Source organism: Plectropomus leopardus, chromosome 5 (assembly GCF_008729295.1).
Source record: "Plectropomus leopardus isolate mb chromosome 5, YSFRI_Pleo_2.0, whole genome shotgun sequence".
NCBI classification, from domain to species: Eukaryota; Metazoa; Chordata; class Actinopteri; order Perciformes; family Serranidae; genus Plectropomus; species Plectropomus leopardus.
In genome coordinates, this window is record NC_056467.1 from 16,102,880 (window position 1) to 16,123,604 (window position 20,725).

The 20,725-nt window shown below is 39.2% G+C and overlaps 1 protein-coding gene across 1 annotated transcript in view; it reads right to left on the reverse strand.

Moving 5' to 3' along the window:
- The window catches only part of gosr1 (golgi SNAP receptor complex member 1), a 29,682-nt gene extending 9,382 nt beyond the window's left edge, over nt 1–20,300 (reverse strand). The window contains exons 1-6 of the mRNA XM_042486688.1: nt 20,230–20,300; nt 19,249–19,360; nt 17,202–17,289; nt 16,022–16,129; nt 15,461–15,552; nt 8,280–8,354 (exon numbers count right to left, since the gene is read on the reverse strand). Of these exons, the coding sequence (XP_042342622.1) occupies nt 8,280–8,354; nt 15,461–15,552; nt 16,022–16,129; nt 17,202–17,289; nt 19,249–19,360; nt 20,230–20,263 (509 nt within the window). The 5' untranslated portion in view covers nt 20,264–20,300. The remainder of the gene's footprint in view (nt 1–8,279; nt 8,355–15,460; nt 15,553–16,021; nt 16,130–17,201; nt 17,290–19,248; nt 19,361–20,229) is intronic.
- Nucleotides 20,301–20,725: the final 425 nt, after the last annotated feature.

Sequence of the window (20,725 nt, forward strand, 5' to 3'; positions counted from 1 at the left end):
GCCTGGCCCCACACATCGGCCCTCTTATCAGTCTAACATACAAACCAGGAAAGAATACACTTATGAATAGTGTCTACGCATGATTCATGAAATGCTCTTGTCTCATTAATCACACTGTGGGAATGATGAATGTTGCCACTGAAAACAATCGTCATTTAACTATCCCGCCCCAATATACAGTTGAGGGGCCTTGCGCCCAGAGTTCACGACACGAACCCTTTTTCCACAGCCATTGGCTGGTTCGGCTTGGTTTGAATTGGTTTGGCCCATCAGCCCAGCTCTGCAGAGATTTGCGCCTCCATTACCACAGGACTACCCACTTGGGGGTGTGTCTTTAATTGATGACAGCTTGTTTTGAGTGATGATGTGTAAAAGCAGTTGGCTGATCCATAACTAAAGATCCCCCATTATTTTTGCTACAAGTGTTTTTCATCATATATTGAAAAAAAGACCCTAATAAACTCGCGCTAATTCAGTGAGAAACATATTAAGTTTCCTATACATTTTTCACAATAAATGTCCATCTGCATTTTGTTATGTAAAAGCTTTTATTGTGACGCACCAAAATAAGGAAATGTTGGGTTTGCAGCATCACTTGACAGAAAGTGAAACAGTAAAATAAAGCAGATATCTCAAGTAAAAATAGAATAAACTACAAAACCACAGTGATTCAGTTAGATGCTATAAATTTACTGAAAGCTGAACACAAAGACTTTTAAAAACACCTTTCCCTCTGGTTTCCTACACTGACAGAGGTGAGAGCATGTTTAAACTGACAAAGGAAGCACAAATCTACGCAACATGGTTTGACTTGGCACGTCCAAAGATGGTAATGAAAAAGTCCCAATAAAGAAGCATAATATGGCCAGAAAGAGAAACTCCTCTGAGCTAGAAATGGAAACGCTGATGTTACAGGTGCAATTTAATTTTGTAGGCTTTAATAAAATATATTCCCTAAAAGGCTATACATTTTTGAGTGATTAATATGTGGCTGCAAATACTTAGTTGCCACTCAGAAAAAGGTCTATAACGATTCTCAAACTAAGCCAGATTTACTCTGCTGCACTGCAAGTCCAAGCTGATTCAAACTGGCACACACATGTTGATGCCCAACATAAGATTTGATCATAGCCTCCACTAACATCCACATTGTTAAATGCCTAGATGTGTGTGTAAATGACTGTATGGCCAGTTTTTTATTATACGTTTGTTGTAAATAAGGGCCGATATGACTGGAGAGCAGTGATATACCTGTGATGACGTTGAATATTTTCCTTCTCAGAGAGAGAGAGAGTATTTTTCAAATGGGAGACTCTTGGGCAAAAACTACACCAAGCGTCCGAAGCACAATCAGCGCATCCCAGCGAGCAGCAAAACACTTCAAAGCCACTGGAATCAATTAAGCAAAAAAAGGTGTCTCCTTTTCACGACAAAGTGGAATCAAATGGTCCACGATCTGAATCCTTATTACGTATTTACAGGAAAACACATGTAAGATAGATCATAATGGACTGAGCTGGTGAGCTAACCAGCTGGACATGGTTGATGCACTCCACAGAAGCAGTCTCATTGAGATGCTTGTATGCAGTTTTTTTTCTCACAGCTTATCTTAAGAAGCAAAGCACAGAAATGTACTGATCCAAAATGCTCAAGACATTTCTCACATTGTTGGTGGGAAACCTCTGACTGAACCTTTGAACTGATTTAGATCTCTTTGGTGAGCAAGAGAGCAGTGTGGCAGTTTATCCCAAATCTTCAGAGCTTTCCTCCACTGATAACATTAGCACATCAGAAAGCTGGCGGCTCAGATCAAACTCATTAAGATGGGCAACAGGCCACACAGACTAAAAGCAAGGGTCCCAAACTAGGGGACAAGAAGAGACAGGGAAACAGAGAAAAAGAGAGTAAAAACAAAAAGTAAGCTGTAGCAACTGGCCGCTGTAGCAGGTAAATATTTTGTTTACAATTTCGACGATAAAGCACTGATAAACACCTATAATTTTAGATTTCAGTTAAATGAGTCTTTTCATCGCCTCGTGATGCACCACACACAACACAGTTTCAAATTACACTGTTTTTAAAAGATATTACATTTTGTTACGTGTGCGACCCCTCAGAAAGTGAGGCAGATTGGAGAAGAGGACAGGGTTATATTGGCCATCAGGGTTCTGGAAGTAAAAGTCTGAGTTATTTTTCCCATAAATATGTGCTTTTCCTAGCTGTTTGAGCATTTCAATTATTTGGATGGGAAATAAACTGCTTTCCTACTGAACTGAAAAAGGTCTGGTTTATTGGGGGAAAAGAGGGTGCAAGACTGAATACATATCGACATTAGGAGTTAAGTTCACCAAAATACCTGAGACCTGTAATTATAAAAATTCATGTATGGTACTTTCAGTCAATTACATTTCTATGATGAATCTGTTGAACAAAGTATTTTCTGTTGGTGGCAAGTAAATGCAGAAACAGACCATTATATTCAAACAAATGTGCATCAATGTGAAATGTAAATTTGCTCTGGCACCATTGCTGTGTCAAAAAAATCCTCTGTTCGACAGGAAGTCCTTATCAGAGTGACCACTACCATTAGAGCTGATACAACATGAACTTTTAATGGACCTGCCCCTCCCTCCTTCTAGTTTATTCATGAACACTGACCTTTATGGCAGGGAGAGATGGAAAGAGGGTGGAGAACGAGACAGAGATAAGGCGGACTAAAAGATGACATAAATGTCGGCAGCACTTAAAGTAGCAACTAGCTGTAATAACTTAACAGCATCAAGTTCAAGTTACCTAACAATATTACAAACATGTAACCGATTAATGGTTAACCCCTGAGAATATTTTAGACAGGTCATGCATGTCGGTTGGCTTGTTAAGTTTTCTTCTCTTCAGTTTTATGCCCTGCGCTACTCAGGTTGAGGTAGTGCACTGCTCAGGGTGATTACTGCAAGTAAAGCCATCCCAACCCATAGGCATTGCACAGAATAAGTGGCTCAATTTTAAGCTGCAAATCCCCTTTAACTGTTAGCTCTACTAGCACTGTTAGCAGTGAGTGTGTTTACATGGACATGATGAATAAACCGTTTATAATCAAGTTTTTAATAGGGATGCATGATAATATCGTCACGTTGTCGGTATCTGCAGATATTGGCTTTAAAATGAAATATTGAAGTCAACCAACATGCTGATTTCTGCTGATATCACAAACCTATATATATATAATTTTTTGTTAGCTGATAAGTTGAGCATGTGCAAAACATCAACCCTAAATTGAAGGATTTTTCTTATTTTGAACTATGAATGAAAACCCTGAAAAGCATTGTATTTTATGTCTCCTTCTGCTGGTGGGCCATAAAGATAAGAGTATGCATAATATAATGTTAATTCCACAACAGAAGAGACTTGAAGATCACCAATTAAGTGGTGAAAAATGTGGATATATCAAAACAGTATCGGTTATCAGCCAAATGAGTTGCTATATATCGTTATATTGCATATCGGCAATATCATGCATCCCTAGGGATGTATAGTGGAATATGGATAACTGTATTTCTCTGTGCTCATTTACATACTTTATCACAAATATGATCATGTGCGGGATAAGCCTCATTAACTGGTCATTCATGTTTCTATGTATTTTCTAACATAGTTAACAACACTAAAGGGGGTTTGTGGCTCAAAATGAAGCAACTTACTGAGTAGGGTGGCAATGTTATTTGCGCTTTGTTTTTTGTCCTTAAAAATTAACTGGCGAGTTCACAGTTATTGGGTGTCAGGCTATCGAAATCAAACCAGCCTGTATACTGTTGCTATCCACCTGGTATAATCTCATCACATTGTAGTGAGCTGTGGTGGCAAATTGAAAACGTTGAACCATCTTAAACTCTGAAACGCAGCACCAAATAGCTGTGTATGTACGCTACAGCAGCAGCTGCACCCCCCCATCCTTGCTGCCCCTGCCAATGTTGGCAGCAGCCGCTCGCTGTCTGAAAGCACCTAAAGTGTCGCTCTTATTTACCACCGTCTCCTGCACTGACAGCTTTTCAAACATAATGTATAAGCTGGTCTGACTGATTAGGAACTAGACAAGCTTCATCACTACAAGCAAAAACTTTGTGGCGGTTATCTTAAAAATTAATATGGGCATGCCCGTCTTATGAGGTTTTGTTGAGAATGAATGCAGGCTGGCAGACACCCCACCTCCTGCAGTAATTTGTAGATTAACTGGAAGGGATTTGTTTTCTTTTCTCTTTGGGAAGTGATTAGTCTTAGCTGATCAGTTTGGCAATGCTGGTACCACCATCACTTGCCAGTATCTTATAGTCTCAAATTTATATTGATCATACATTACATCATCCACCCTAAAAGCCTTGTAGAGACAGAAAAGATGAATACTCATGTTGGCTCACTTGCCTCAGGTAAAAAGCCAAGGGCACAAACAGGGTTTTATCACAAGCTGAGCTGCGAAATGACTCCACAGATACTTAACAGTCTAAAAAAACATCTAAAAAAAAAACTTTCTGTATCCTGTAAGTTCACATAAGGGACACCTCGTTATTCAAAACACTGTCTTTCATGAAGAGAGAGCATCACAGACTGTCAGGGAGCATGACAAATGATAAAGAGCATCTAAACTCAAATCTCTCATCTTTATTGAATATCCATTCTCTGCCTTCAGTGAGGCTTCAGACCATTTCTCTGGCTGCTAACACATTTTAGTCCTTTTCTCTGAAGGCCCTCTTTCCTGTTTTATGGCCCTAATAGGATCAATCAAGCGTAACTCGATCCTCATCTCCAATCTGCTCCTTCCACTGCCATCTTTGTCAATGGTCTGGGGAAGCCCTACAATATGGGTTGTGGTTTAATAAGATAATTTCATTAACAGGATCCCGATCAATTGCACTAGATTGGCACGAGGGCTTGACTGTTGGGAATGCAATTGGCTGCAGGAAGTCGGAGGAGGTTAAACACAATGTGTCGGCAGCCAATACTGTTCTCATTTCATGTTGCTAAGATTATTTCTTAATCAGTATTCTGTTTCACTATTTGGAGCCCAGTTTGAATTAATAAGGAAAGAGATGATCTTATCTTCCCTTCCTCTCTAAAGCTAGAATACAAGACACACAACAGATACAAGTAACAGCATGACTGATTTCTAAGGGCCGTTTTTTAAGCCCATTTCACAAGTTAATTTCTCGGATAACCTTTCAGGCACTGCGAGTGATCTTAACTATTCACACATGAGCTAGGAACATTTATGTCTTGTGCCTTTTCACACATGCTATGGTAATGCTGGAATAGATGGAGCAATGGACAGGCTGGCAGATGGTGGCAATGCAATATTTATGGAGGACAACCACCATAAAACTCAACAAATGAAGAAGATGAGACATGGCCGGGTCTACATGCATGTGGCAGAGAATCATTTCTGGTTTTTTTTGTTGAACATTACAGCATCTCTAACTGTTACAGCCCGCGTTCAATTTCACCCTCTGCATGGACTGAGGGGCACTCCCTTCTCCCTTTCTTTTCAGGGAGACACTGTGTTGTTGTCCCTGAGTCGATCACTCCAGAGTTAACCCTGGTCGTCACACTGAGCAGCCGGGAAACAGGACACGAGGGACTTCTGTTGGTCCTGAGGAGCTGACATGAATTGTAAACTCTACATTCACTGCTGTTGGATAATTCACAGCTAAAAATCTCTTCTCTGCTTTGCTCCCTCACTTGTCTGATCTCACCACATTCATCATCACCTCTTTCTCTCTCTCTCTCTCTCCATCACGCATTCCCTACACGCATGCACACTCCCCTCACCAGTAGAGTCTAGTGATTGGTTTGCTTGCTCCATTTTTCATCAAAGAGATAAAATTATTTTTGTGTTTGTCCCTGTTGCAGTTTTTCTTTACAACACAGCTATACTGGCATTTTCCTGAAAATATACTGGGTCCTGAGGTGGGAAACTGGCATTACAGATTTCCCTGAATATCAGTCGCTGCTCCTGTACACGTGGCCCCATGCAGAAAATGTTCCTGAACATTTCAGGGATAAACTGCATGTGTGAAACGGGCTGTACTGACAGAACAGGAATAATGACTCTGTCTCTCTGCTACAGTACATGAATCCATTAAGGCGTTCATTTGGGTCTTTCCTCGTAGTGAGTATCAGATGAAATTTGAATATTTACGCTACTCTTAGAAACCCCTGTGGAGCTACACTGACAGAACTGCAATTAAACTTCGTCAATAAATTCTTCAGCTACATAGCTTGGTAAACCTCCTTCCTCAGAGTCCTGAACGTCAGTTCAGGGTTACAGTCAGTACTGAGTACTGATGTGACCACTCAACTCTTCTTCTTATACTGAACTACTGATGATAAAAAAAAAAAAAAGTTTAATTGGTGAATCCCAGTAACAAGTTCACCAACGCAGCGACAGACTTGTGGTGTTGGAGATGTGACTCTCTCTTCGTGCTGTGATGAGATTTGTCTTGCAATAACTGACCAGCTATACACTTCTGAATTAAATCCAAGACATGTTGTATCCACCCATCAACAATGGGTAACATGAAGCATTGATTACTGCACAATCATATTTTTCTGACCATATGCTACAGATACCTTGTTATGTTACTGCCACAAAGCACGGCAGTCGTTGTAGTGACAGGGATAAAAGGAACCAAAATGGCACTTAACACATTTTTCCTAAGTCATATTTGATCCCGTTGAAAACAATGCAATTTCCAGCCATGAAATTAAAAGACAACTTGCAAGGGCCCTGAAAACTGCTACTGCTTAGCCCTAAAAAAATAAGCAATTTTTTTTCTATACATGCAATTACACGTGTTGCAGTCATCTGACACACTCACCCATTCAAATATACACAAATGTGCATTATACCCACAAACCCTCACACATGCACATACTGTATGTTAACAAAGGTATTACTGTCGAAAAAGCTGCCCTTTGACATGTTTCTTTTTTTTTTTGCTGCATCTAATTATCGAGATCTGGTGAGCCAAATGATCTGCTCTAACATCTCTGTGTCAGCCAAATTTTAAAAGACTCGCTTACATATGTAGAATGCACATAGAACAATAAAAAACCACATTAATCTTCACCAAAAATCTTCAAACACTGCGGTGCCAGGCTATCGTGTTAGTTTTCTATTTATCTTATTACTGCACCGTCTTTCAAATGTGTTATGTTGTTGAATTCATCCCTTGTATATGAGTCACTCTATAAATCCCTGTTCATTTCACAAATTTAGAAACAAACATTAGCCATGCCATACCATACCATACCAGGTAAACCTGTTCTAAAATGAATTAAGAGGTATTTGTTGGGGAATAACTGAGGTATTATTCCTTTGGGAGGTTGAAAGAGGAAACAAACATTTAGCCACAGAGAGAATCAATCAGACTGCTTTGTATTTGCTGTGTTCAAATTATCTGATGGGATCCTCAAGCCTGGGCAATGTAAGAGGCTCTTCTGAGTTTTATCTGTGCTTTGGTTGAGTGCGTGTGCCCTGCTGACATTCAATTTTATTTTCCACACAGGGTGCCTCTCACACAGGTACACACATACAGATTTCACAAACTTTGCAACCCCATGCAGTTCTGCAGTGCTGAAGAGTCAGCCAAATGATCGTAGGACACTAATGAGGTTGCTGGCAGATCATGGTTTGACCTACTGTGTCAGTGAGAAAAGTGTGTCTAACTTTTTACAGCTTTAAGACACCAAATCATATAATAAAGCAGAACACATGTAAATCTAAATCTATATTTTCTTCACCAGCAAATTAAGTACAACAGAAAAGTTGTTTAAAATATCCTCTAGCCAGGAAAGCACTCACATCTGATCTACATTTTCTCTGTCGTAATTTATACAACAAACCTTAGATTAATGATTGCAACGTCATGAAAAAGTGGCTTTCCATCTACTAGAGAGTAAAAGCATGAAGAGATAAAGTGCCAACGGGTGCCAGAGCTTATCAAAGCAAGCATCCGTTAAAGCAATGATTTCTGGTGTTATTTCAAATGGCTTGGCTGCACCATCAAGATGAGTTATACTAGCTTTGATTTCTGGGAGATTAAGGTCATTGCTTCATCAAGAAAAGACTGTGTGGCTCTGGAAAATGGCATTTAAGATCTTCTTTGAACTGCTAGAATTGATATGCCAAAACTAACATACAAATATCTTTAAAAACATTGCTCCAAATGCAATTAAAAAGCTGGATTCTTAATTATTTCAAATACATATGACAGTTAATGGGAACTTACTTTCTCAGATGCTCATGCTCCTTTAGAAACAGCTCTGTTCTTCTGTTGTTGACCCCGGAGCCACTCTTGTATGTCCTGAAAAGAAAAGGCAGAGACACAGGTAAACAACGCAGTCATATAACCATATATGCTATTTGTGTAATGTGACACGACATTCAAAAACACTGAGAGAATAGCAGTTTTCAAAAACATAAAAAAGATCCAGAGCTCACTATCTTTGTTTAGGATCCTAACAGACTAAGCTGACAGTTAACTGACAGTTGACAGCCTTGAGCCTGAGCATCGGCTGTAGCTTTTTCAGTATGCCTGGCACAAATTATTCTCATCTGTTCACATCAGTAGGCCATCTGAATAGCAACCCATTTATTTATTCATCACCACCAACCAGGGTTCCTTCAGTTTAAGGCAAGTTAGATTTAAGACTGTTTAAGAATTTTTTTAATGCCACTTGGAATAAAATGAAAGCCTAACTTTAAAGTAACAAAATTTGGAGAAAAACGAGCACGAGCACAGTGTGCCAACGTAATAATCATCCGAAAGTACACTCTGCTGTATATAGTTATATGGATTAAATAAAAAAATCATTCACACAGATGATTTTCAGCCACTGATGCAACATCAGAACAAAAAGTGATTCATAAATTCCTACCTGCAATATCTTAGCATTTTCAAGACTTCTGAAAGATTGACATAAGACATATTAATACCAATTAAAACTTTATTTTTAGATGAATGAATTCAATGCCTTTTAAGTCTTTTTAATGATCCGTTGGAACCCTGACCAACACTTTTTATTTCCCTATTTTCATCCACAGCCAAAAGACCACAGGGTAAAAATAGCTTGCTAGTTTGTCTTGTTTCTGTCGCTCTTTGAAGTCACCCATCCCACTGAACATTAGGGACCTATTAGTACAGTGAAAAATGTTGCTCACCTTAATGATGTGGTGGAGTTTCACACAATCAGCAAACAAGTGTGGCCTACAGCTCTTTATCTTATCAGCTCACTGTGACTACTTTATATTTTACTGTTCATTGCAATATTTAATTTAAGCCACTGACAAAAAGCAACGGTATAACTTCTGTGTAGACCCATTTTTATCAAACAGCAGTCGGCGCCAATCCACTGCATTTACCGCTTTACAGTAAAAGCCCTCTTGTGGTTCACCGATGGAAAGCCTTTAATGTGAAGCAAGGAGCAGCAGCAGCAGGAAATACTTGGTTTGCATGAGCAGCAACTTAACGCAGCAAACACGGCACCAGCATGGTTGTAGTGGAGCAGATCAGAAATGGCTGGCTGAATGCAATGACAGGGTGGCACAGTAAGTAAGTTAGTAAGATTTGAGGGTTGGAGTGGTTGAGAAGAAGCATAAGGAACAGAGAGATCAGATAGGTAACTGGGGGCGAGGTCGTGCAGTGCATGTTTGGATCTTGAAGTTTATTCTGAAGTTTACAGGAAGCCAATAGAGGGATGCGATTGTGATTATTGTGATTATGACACAGTAAACTAATAGCATTGTACAGGTGTTCTATAATATCTGTTCATGGTTTAACCTTCATTTTACATAAATTCTCATGTAAATCAGCATCATATCAGTTTGCTGCTGGATATAAATATGCTGAGTGCACCTGACACCCTTAAACTACATCACCTAAATCAAAAACATCAGTCTAACAGTCAGACACACAGCAGCTTTCGGTGCAGATCTGTCAGACAGCCTATAGTCAGAGCTTCACATCTGTTCAGATGCTATTTTTAAGAATCCTCACATCCACTCAGGCTACTTACTGCAAGTCTTTATGTTATTAAATAGCCCCACTTAAAAAAAATCAAAACAGTCCTGTGTTAATATACAAGTAATTATGTAGGCCTATTGTTCATAATGAATGTATTTAGTCTCTATGACTGAAAAACATCACCATCAGCCACAACATGCAGTGCACTCTGTTAACAGAGTAAACCTTCAAATAAGACAAATACATTCGAAATTTCTGAAATTCAACAAAAATAAAAAGTTTATCTGAAACGTCAAACTGCTGAGTCAACATCTAAACCAATCAGCAGTTCGATCGGCTGAGACAAGCTTTTCACCATCACACCTGGGGTCTTGAAGTCAATGGAAAGCAACTAAGGCACCTGGCTCTAAAATCTGTGGCCGCCTCGTGAGATTATCGGCGTCCACTTTTGCATGACGTCGGAGAAAGTCGGGACGAGCTCGGACACAAATATAACTGGCATGCATTACACATCAGTGGCCGGTGATCGATTCTGCGCAGGGCTGGCTCAGCTCGAACGGAAAGGGCGTAGGAACTGCTTGGCCTTAACACTTCTTCTACTATTTTACACATTATCTATGTAAATTGTTTTGTTGATGACTGTGTCCTGTCTGCTAATGCTTATATCTTGTGCAGAACTTTTCCTTTCCTGCTAAGTTTTAGATTTTGTGTACATACTGTGTCTGCTGGCCAATTCATTTTCTTCTGTCATGTAGAATTGTCTTCTTCAAGTACTTTCAACCTGGCCCAGGTACAACAGTTGAAAATTAGCTTTTGGCTAACACTGGCACATTTACAGTAATGTGTATTAATGTGCACTGGCCCATGTCAAAATAAAATCATAAATAACATAAAATAAATAAGACTCCACTGATGCCAAGCACATATTGATAGCACCATACAATCTCGGGCAATTAAAGGAGCAGAAATGACGTGACGTGTTCTGTTTCTAAGGAATCCAGTAGCAAAGCAGCCAGACTTAATGGATGGGTTGTTATACCACTCACAGAGCAAACACATCACATCCATTCTCTTTTGCTTGATGCAACTTTAGCTATCAGCATCCCTGAACAGCTGACAGCAAGCCCTCGTGTTGGGTTACAACAAGATACAGAGCAGGGGAGGAGGGGGAACTGTGAAACATACAAGAGTATGCACACACATATACCATAAACATCTTACCCCACTCTCCTACCCCACCCTGCTTGCTGTGAGCGATCCAAGAACAAATGTGCCTACTTCATCCCCAGTACGCCATCCAATGCCGTTGAATGGAAATTCTATATTCAGTGCACACACAGCACACTCCACAGTGGCTGAGCCCAATCTGGCCGCCCCACCAGCAGAGCTGATGCCTGTATGGGGCTGGAACTGCCTGTAGTGACAGGCAGCTTCATCACTCCAGCGAGGCTTTTTAAAAGGGCACCGGTGTAAATCACAAGCGAGCTGTCATTGTTGTTGCTGACATTTAGAATCAAAGCAGGAGAAGAGGGAGCATTCGGTCTGAGCTCAGCTTCACTCTATTGTTATGAATGGTGCAGCTGTGTCTGTGTGTGTGTGTGTGTGTGTGTGTGTGTGTGTGTGTCTGTGTGTGCTTGCATGAGAACATGTTTCGCTGACAGAGTCTACAAGCACACTGGAAGATACTGACACATTTTTGACAAAATGTCATATTGCCCATGTGCTCACATAAATTATTCGGTGTGCACTGTTTTAATCAGTATGGATTTTTGTGTGTGCAGTGTAAACAACCCACATACACACGAAAATCTCCAGGTGTACTCCAAGCTCAAGATCTCTGCTGCCCTCTGCCTGACAAAAGAGACTAAAGACTCAGCTGCAGCAGAGACAGCCATCACTGTGTTAAAGGCAAGACAGCCCACTGATTTCAGAGCGACCTGACCTTAAAATTGTAGTTGGTGACAATGATAAAAAAAAACTGTTAAGCTGTAAAATGAGAAAGTTGGTCTGTCTGATGGGTGGTGCTTGGAATTTCAGTTGACTGGATTTAACATGGTGGAGGGGTCACAAACGCATCTTTCTGAGAACATTTGAGGTGAAAAAAAGGCTTTTACAGAATCTGGATTAACGCTGTAGCTTCACCACAGTTTACGAGCAATGACCGACTGACAGCTAATTTGGAGACTCGGCTCTGATTGGTTGTTTTGGGTGCACCGTCGTTGATTCTAGAGGAGGCTAATAGAGGCAGTAAGAAGAGGAGAGACAGAGAAATGTTTTTTTCACAAACCAACTGTCTCATGAACTTTCAGGATATATTGTCAGTTTCAGTTATTTTGACAGATTTTTTCATGTTACCTAATGTAGCTTTAACATTCTTCTTTCCAAATACATCTTAATCCGTAATGTATAACATTAAAAAGATTTAAAACTGCAGCCATTAACACTTCTACACAGATTATGCTGTTGCTGTGGTGTAAGCTCTAAACTTGGCTGCTCAAGCCAAGAACAAAACAATCTCAGGCTTTTGTTTGATAAAATCACAAAGTCATAAAATACTGAGCCCTGCTTTGGTGATACAGGGAAAATACTTTTGTGGGTTTTTTTGTAATACTCTCATTGCAATTTTGATATTGTTGCAGACAACACTACTGAGTAAACCTAAATAAAACTGTGATCATTGAATTTCTCTGTACGCATATCTGACAGGATCCAAAGAAAAGTGTCTTAGCAATACAAAGTTAGCTCATAATTTTATTATTCCTCACAAGCTGCATTAGTCGAGGCAGTTCACCGGATCAAGTGTTGAAAAATAATGAGCTAGCCTTTCAGCTGTCTAGGATCGACTACTTTCATATATTCTCCAGTCCTACCTTATTACCTTCCCATGCACCACCGGTAAAGGTCAATAGGGAGGTTAGAGGCAAATAGCTCTTCAAAAGAAATTGTCTCATGTAAAGCATGACTCAACAGCTCATTGCAATGCGCCACAACAGCCGCAGTTGTAATTCCCCTACCTGTAAGATCAGACGGTTCCCTCATTAGCAGCCCCTGGGCACATTAATCATCCTTAGGCTGGGCAATGGGTCAACATGACTGGCTCATTTCTATGCATTAGATTCATCAGCACTAAGCCTATTTAGCAGGGTCGGTGACACTCCTTAAGTAATTTGCTTTAATGAGAAGATTGAGAGAACTGTTGCATGTAGTGCTGACCCCATGGGGTGGCACTAACTGAGTAGATATAAAGCTGTAATGTGTTTGCTAATGTGCATCGTGACTTCAAATTATCATTTGGAAATAATGGCTCGATGGTGCATTGATAAAAGTAGTTTTAACTAAAGTTAACTTAAAGAACGCAATTATTTTCCCAGGTTGCCACTGTAAATAAAAATGGTTCTCAGTTGACTTATCTAGTTAAATAAAGTTAAAATAAGTACTTAAATAAAAACATTTGTGAAATAAGAGATAATGCACTCTCCAAACACTGTGCTCATTTACATATAAAGAAAGAAAGCAGTTGAGGGAAAAACGTGTGTATTCCTCCTCAACTCAGTCAACAACATCATCAAAATTCCTTAATCTTAACATTAAAAGAGACCTTTCTACAATAATAATCTTATGAACAACAGCAGCAGCAGCAACAACTCGAGTCTGTCTCTTCCATTGAAAAGCAAGCTAAGCACTTCTGCACTATCTATAGAAAACATGAAAGCGGCCGGTACAACTGTTGATAGCATGTTGAATATCCAGAGGATGATTTGAGGAGGGATGAAATCCCCTTTGTTAGCAAATGAACAAAACACGCCCGCCTTGTTTATCTGCTATCCCTCTCCGTCTGTCACTGTTAAAAAGAGGGCTAAATATGTCAATACTGTTTTTGTACTCCAAATATTAACCAAAATACATCACATTACATAAAACCTGTCACTGAGCCAGGATTTTAAGAAAAAAAGCCTTTCAATTTTGTAGAATGGTGCCCGAAAAGACACATGACAGAGTCAACTGGACTTCTCAACAGTGGGGGATGTTGTACCAGGGGCTGTCCTGGGGTGAAATATACACAGAAAAGATGGGGGACACTTTAACTGTGTAGCCAACAAGGTAGCAATAACCAATATAACCAATAACACTGTGCAGGAAGACGAAAAAAATTGACGTAATATACAAAGAACTGCAATCCGTTTGACAAACAAAGTTGGCATGCACAGTAAGAAATGGACTTCACATGTAAATGTTTGAAATTTTGATACATTTTTCAATTCTTCTGACTGACGGACCAAAGGACTACAAATAATCACAGATAGGACACATTTAAACATTAGGAGCACTTCAAATATTTATCAGTATTTTGATATGTGATGCTAAGCCGCTTAGAACTAGCTCAGTGGCAACCTGGCGGGTATGAAGAGGTTTTATTATTCTGAAATCAAATACTTTGTTTAATTGAAATAAGACAAAAACCCACTGTTCTGCACTCTCATTCATAATTCAGGAGAGAGAGGTTATTCAAAAATAGAAATGCATTGGTCCCACAAGTTAAAGATTAATGAATCACCTACTGTGTATGTCCCCTAAATCCAATAACCATCCTACGATATCCTATGATTATACTGACATTTACTATACATTTTAATGAGAATTGAAGAATAATTTAGTAATATAACATCCTTTTATGAACTACACACACCTTTAAATAGGTTAATGTGTGAGAGCTGAATGAGAAAAACGTATGATATAAAGTGACTGTGAGGCCTATGAACCGTGTATGACTGTATGAAGCATCTGCAGACTATCTGCATACCAGATGGATGGAAAGGGATCAATAGGAATCCTGCAGTGCTCACCGTATGCTCACTGCTGTGTCTTACAGATCAATAAACCATTACAAAAAAAAAAAGAAAAGAAAAAACGACAAGAGTCATGGTCTGGGGGAGCCTCCATCTCATTTCAATACACTCACTCACAACTGAGCCAATCTGAGAAGAGGACACACTTTCTCAATACAAGGCCAAAGAAACCATGAATCTTCTAAGGCTTTAATGGCTAAAATTTTTCAAGAGCATGCCAAGTGGAAGTCAAGGTTCAACTATCCCTCTAAGGAGTAAGGTCTACAACACAGATGCACTGTGAATAATGTTCGGCAGTTTTTATCCCTCCACAGCAACTAAGATCAAACACGAGCATTGCATTACATGCTAGTATTATATTGTTTTGTGTGCAACAACATGACCCATTTCATGTGAGTGAGACAAAATGTGTGTTGACTCTGAGCACCTTTACCAGTCAATACATTAAATGAGTTATCAATAATTCTGTGCAGTGAAATTGCATTTGCAGTGAGGATGATAAACACAGAGTCTACTGTATAGTCCCATAACTATGGACACACGCTGCTTTATTAGCTGCATGGTCAAATTAATCACAAGGTGGTATGACTGGATACTCACTCAATGTCTTTCCTGACAGACCCCAGTAGGTCTTCCCTTTCCCGGATGGCCAAGAAGTTGCCTTTGGTTTTGTGGAATTCATGTGTATAGTCCTGCATAGAAAACATATCAGAGCAAAAATGAAGGAAAGGGATGGCACAAGAGCAAACCGTGACCACAGAGAAGAAAAAATTGAAATGGTAAATGGACTGTACTTGTTTAGCACTTTTCTAGTCTTTTTGATCACTCAAAGTGCTTTTAGAGGACATTTCACATTCACCCATTCACACACATATTCACACAGTGGTGGCCGAAGCTACCATACAAGGTGCCACCTACTAGGCAGTAACCATTCATACGTAGGCACACGCCGATGACGCAGCGTCGGGAGCAATTTGGGGTTCAGTATCTTGCCCAAGGATACTTTTACATGTTGCCCGGAGGAGCCGGGGACCCACTCTACCTCTGAGCCACAGCCGAACCAAATTTATTGTTTTTTACAGAAAACAAAAACATGTAAGGTAGAATACATTAAAAAATGAAATAAAAAATAAACTAATTGGTTAGAATGAGAGGGCAAACCTGTAGGATGTCTCTGTGTCTCTGGAGCGTGTGCATGAGTGCAGCGTTGAGAGAAGCCGTACCCGGGGCATTGGTGTACTCTGCCATCTTGTCATTTACAGCAGTCAGCTGACAGAGATGGAAGATAAATTAAATGACAGAAGGACAAAAAAAAAAAAAACATCAGGAAAACCAGGCGATCAGCAGATACGATAAAGACCCAAAACAGAATCCAAATACAACTTGGCAAATATGCAAAACACAGTAACACACATACAACATGTGTCAATTCAAGGATGTGTACTTTAAATAAAAGGGATGTCTTTCACGCCAAATCATTAAATAATGCAACACATGATGGTGTTCTGTGCCCTTTTGAGATCAGATTATTTTTGACGTACATCTTTTGTATGTGTCCATAACTTTAAACATTGTACAGTTAATTCCATTCTTTTGTCATGATCTCTTGTCATTTGTGCCTCTCCATGAGGAATAAAACTATGTGTCTTAAAGAAATAATCTTTAAGATTTTCATTCAAATAAATGTCTTTTTATCTCACTATCACCAAGTAACACAGTGATTGAGCCTCCAGATGAAAGCCCTTTCGTCTGCAGTTTTCTGTAATGGGTGTCTAAAGGGAAATTCCTGTGAATTCACAAGCATCGCAGTTAGTGATGCATTTTTGATCACACAGCTGTGGTTGGTCTGCAAGAAAAGGTAGCCAGAGCTAATGCAAAAGACTCACTCCTCAACTTACTTGTATGTGGGGCAGCCTATTGTTTTTTTTCATTCTGTTTTTACATTGTAAGTAACAATCAGACAAAAGAGCAACTTAAAGAAACAAGTGCAAATCCAAAGAAAAAAACAAATTTGGTGCTCAGGAGACAGCACACAGGTGACACTATCTGGATCTCTGGCAAATGATATCCCAAAACACACCCGCAATTACCACTCATCGCCCTCTGTGCCACCAAAAAGAACAAAAACAAAGATTAACGAGATTGTAACTTTAAATCTTTGAGTTGAACTGAGCCAAATACATAATAGCACTTCAGGGTCTAATGCATGTGAAAAAGTGGAACCTGCGGTCTGCTCTTTCCTTGATGAAAGACAAGACCCATGGCATAAATCCTGTGCTGTTCTTATTACAGTCTTTTTGCTGGCCTTTCACGGGCCATTGGCGCGTGAGAATTTACTTACTTTGGCCAGCAGCTGTTCAATCTCCACTGACATGGTGTCAAACATCCTGTCTTGGGTGGAGTTGTTTAGCAGCGGGGTGGTGTCTGACCTTGAAGAGGAAAAACAGAGAATGGAGAACAAGTTCTTGTTTGTGATTGTTTTCTGAAAAAGTTGTAAAAGAATTATTTTTTTAAAAGATTTCTCATGTCTAAATATTATACAATATACTTATAATAATGAGAGCCATTTTATTGATTGGACGATACACTATCAGAACTAGAGGTTTAGCGTAGCACCTTAGCTTTACATTAAGCATGACCTGATATATACCTCTGAGAAACATAATCTACTCAAATCTTAAATGTGACTGACCTTTTTTTAGATTAAATTACATAAGTGGTTACAGATTTCTTAGCTGGTGATGGTTTAGTGAATGTCCTATGTGAGGATGCATCAGCAAAGCTGTACACTGTTTGTTGCGTGGGGCATCAATTGGCAACACATAATCTTTCATTTACAGATGACTGTATCAGGCCACAAATTATGTAAGAATCAAAATTTAAAGTTGTGCTGGAAGTCAGTTTCATCCTTACAGCTCGTAAGTAGTGGCTTGCTAATCAAAAGAAACAAAAGGCACACTGATGGTGTTACAGTAATAGTTCTTTTTTACTTGTCCTTCTCCTTGTATATCGTAGCTAGTGAACCGCCACCTTTGGGATGGTACGGATACAATGTATTGTTCATAGATACTTCCTTCCTGCAGCCAACACTTTCCTGTGCTGGCAAGCCTCCAACCACATTTCAAGGCACTCTGACCACTTCGGCTACCACTTTTGCACCTTTATGATTCTTGAGATTGTTAAATAAACAATTTTTCACTCATGCGTTGTTTTTTTTTTTAACATTCAATTAATCATGGACATGCCCTATAACAGATTATTCCCCTCATATCTGTTTAAGATCCAGTGTTTAGGATTTAGGGGGATCTTTTAGCAGACATGGTATATATATGTTTTCATCTATCTATAATCACCTGAAAATAACAATTGCTGTGTTTTTTGTTACTTAAGTAAGAGCTGTTTATATCAACATACTGAGCAGGTCCTCTCCCACAGAGACCACCATGCTGTTTCAACAGTATCCCAGAACAGATAAATCAAACACTGCTGTTTGGTGGAGCCATCTGTGTTTTTGTGTCGGCCACCATAGTTGTCCTACATTCTTGGCACATTCAGGAAGTTTGAGTTCTGAAATCTCACTGCTAGATGCCACCAGGTTTGGAAATTAGCAACAGTCACCAGCCAAATGCTGGTAAAATGCGCAAGTGGCTGATAGTTTGGTGTCACTTACCAGCCAAAGAAAAAACAATGATAACCTACTGAGTGGGTGATAGATATTGGATGTCACTAAATCCTACACACTAGACCTTTAAGTATTAGGCATGCATCTCTTAACTAGCACGAACTAGAAGGGTATAAGTCACATTGAGATGTAACTAAAAATTATTCTCATTGTCAATTAATCTGATGATCATTTTCTCAATTAATCATCTGGTATCTAGCATATTTAAAAAAATGTGAAAATGGCCAGTAGTACTACCAGGAACCTATGGTGACATCTTAAAATTCCTCAATTTATCCAAACATCCATACGCAATACAATAATATTCAATTTACTATCACATATGACAAAGAAAAGCAGCAAAACCTTATTTTTGAGAAGCTGAAATCAGAAATGGTTGTACATTTTTACATAAAAAGTGTCTGGAATAATTTATTCATTATATAGAAAAGTTGCACATTAACTTTCTGTTGATCAACTAAATGATTAATCAACGACTTGTTTTAGCTTAAAATTACTATTTTAACCATCACATCAATGACCTCGCAATCCCAATCAGGTCAAATGTGTTCTTGCCTTGATTAACTAGTAGTAGTCAGTAGCAGTTTGACATGCTTGGTGTTGTTAGTTAACTTAACCTTCGCCTCACTCCTTCTAAGCATACCATAACTTGCGTGACTGAGAATAATATACAGGCTTTTGCTTTGGGCAGTTGTTAAGATCTTACGTGTCTCCTCGACGTCCATCCCTGGAGCTGCTGTAGCTGGTACAAAGTTTACTGAAGGAGACCAACTTCAGGTCCAGTTCATTCTCCAACTGTCTGGCCTGCTTTCGCAGATCTGTACCAAGGGACCACACATGTGCACACACACACACAGAGAGAGAAAACATTTTAACATATAAAAATGTCTCTCTCCAAGAATGAACAGTATATCATTTCTTTGCTCATTACTTCTGATTAAATTTTACTTTCATAAAATATTTGTTTTAATAAATTGCCCTAATATGCATTTTTTGAAAACATCAGATCTAGATACATATCTTAAAAAATATCAACGTAACAATATGTAATTCAAAACTAACTAAAATTATTGAATTATGCAAATCTTACAACTCCATTTTATAACTAATTGGGTAAATCCTTGTGTCTTTTCCTACTTGTGTCCATTTCATTTATTGTATCTTTGTCTGTCTGGTTTGTACCTACTTGTGTCGTTATTGTCATTTGTAAATTTTTGTATTGACGACTAAATGTACTACTTCTGAAACTGTCATTAAAAAGTAAAACTTATCAACGTCTCATTGTAGTTTGTTGCCAAAGTAAATAGCAACGCTTTTTGAAGTTGTACCACTGGAGTGAGCTGAAAGAGCTAACTCACATCACTACTTTAACAGTGGGAACGAGAAATAAAACGTTTTCTGCTATTTGCCATCTAACGTGTGTTACAGCTGGTACAATGGACTCGTGTATGTTGTTCATAAACCGTTTAGAGAGGCGACACAGATTTAACAGCTTAAGGAATAACGCTAATTTACAGATATGTTAGCTAGCTTGTTGGGAGCTAGTCGTTTTAGAGACACGTATGTGTTTGAAGCACCAGCCAAACGCGCCGACAGTGACACCGGCAAATTAACTGTTGATATTACTGACAATATACTATATGCTGCTTTACATTATGTTTCTTAAAGTCCAATTTTGTTCCCTTACCTTCCCAGTAATTGCTGCCTCCTATTCCTGCCATCTTTGTTGTCCTGCGACATCACCAAGTTCCGGGTTGCGTCACGTGTCAATAGAAGACGTTCCACGTACAAAACAAAAAAGTAGAAAAAGGGGTTTTTATCGCCCTCAGCCGAGCTTGTCAGGTAACACACTATTTGGGCTCCACATGTACTATTCCCAATCACATAAACAGCGCCACCCAGAGGCCATTTGGGGATTCTACTATATATATATATATCATATACTATGTATACTGTCAAATTGTGTTTTTGAACATAACTTTATTGTTTTTTTAATATTTTGAAACCAGTGGTGTGGTAGAGGGTATACACAAATACAACAACCCGTTTTCCTGATGGTTTACAGTCGCTATACATGGATAGATTACTGAATGGGCCTGCAGGGCACAGGCCCAGGGACCAAAAGTTTGGCCCTGGCACACACTTGCAAAATATCAATTAAATTGAAATGTGCCGACCAGGAA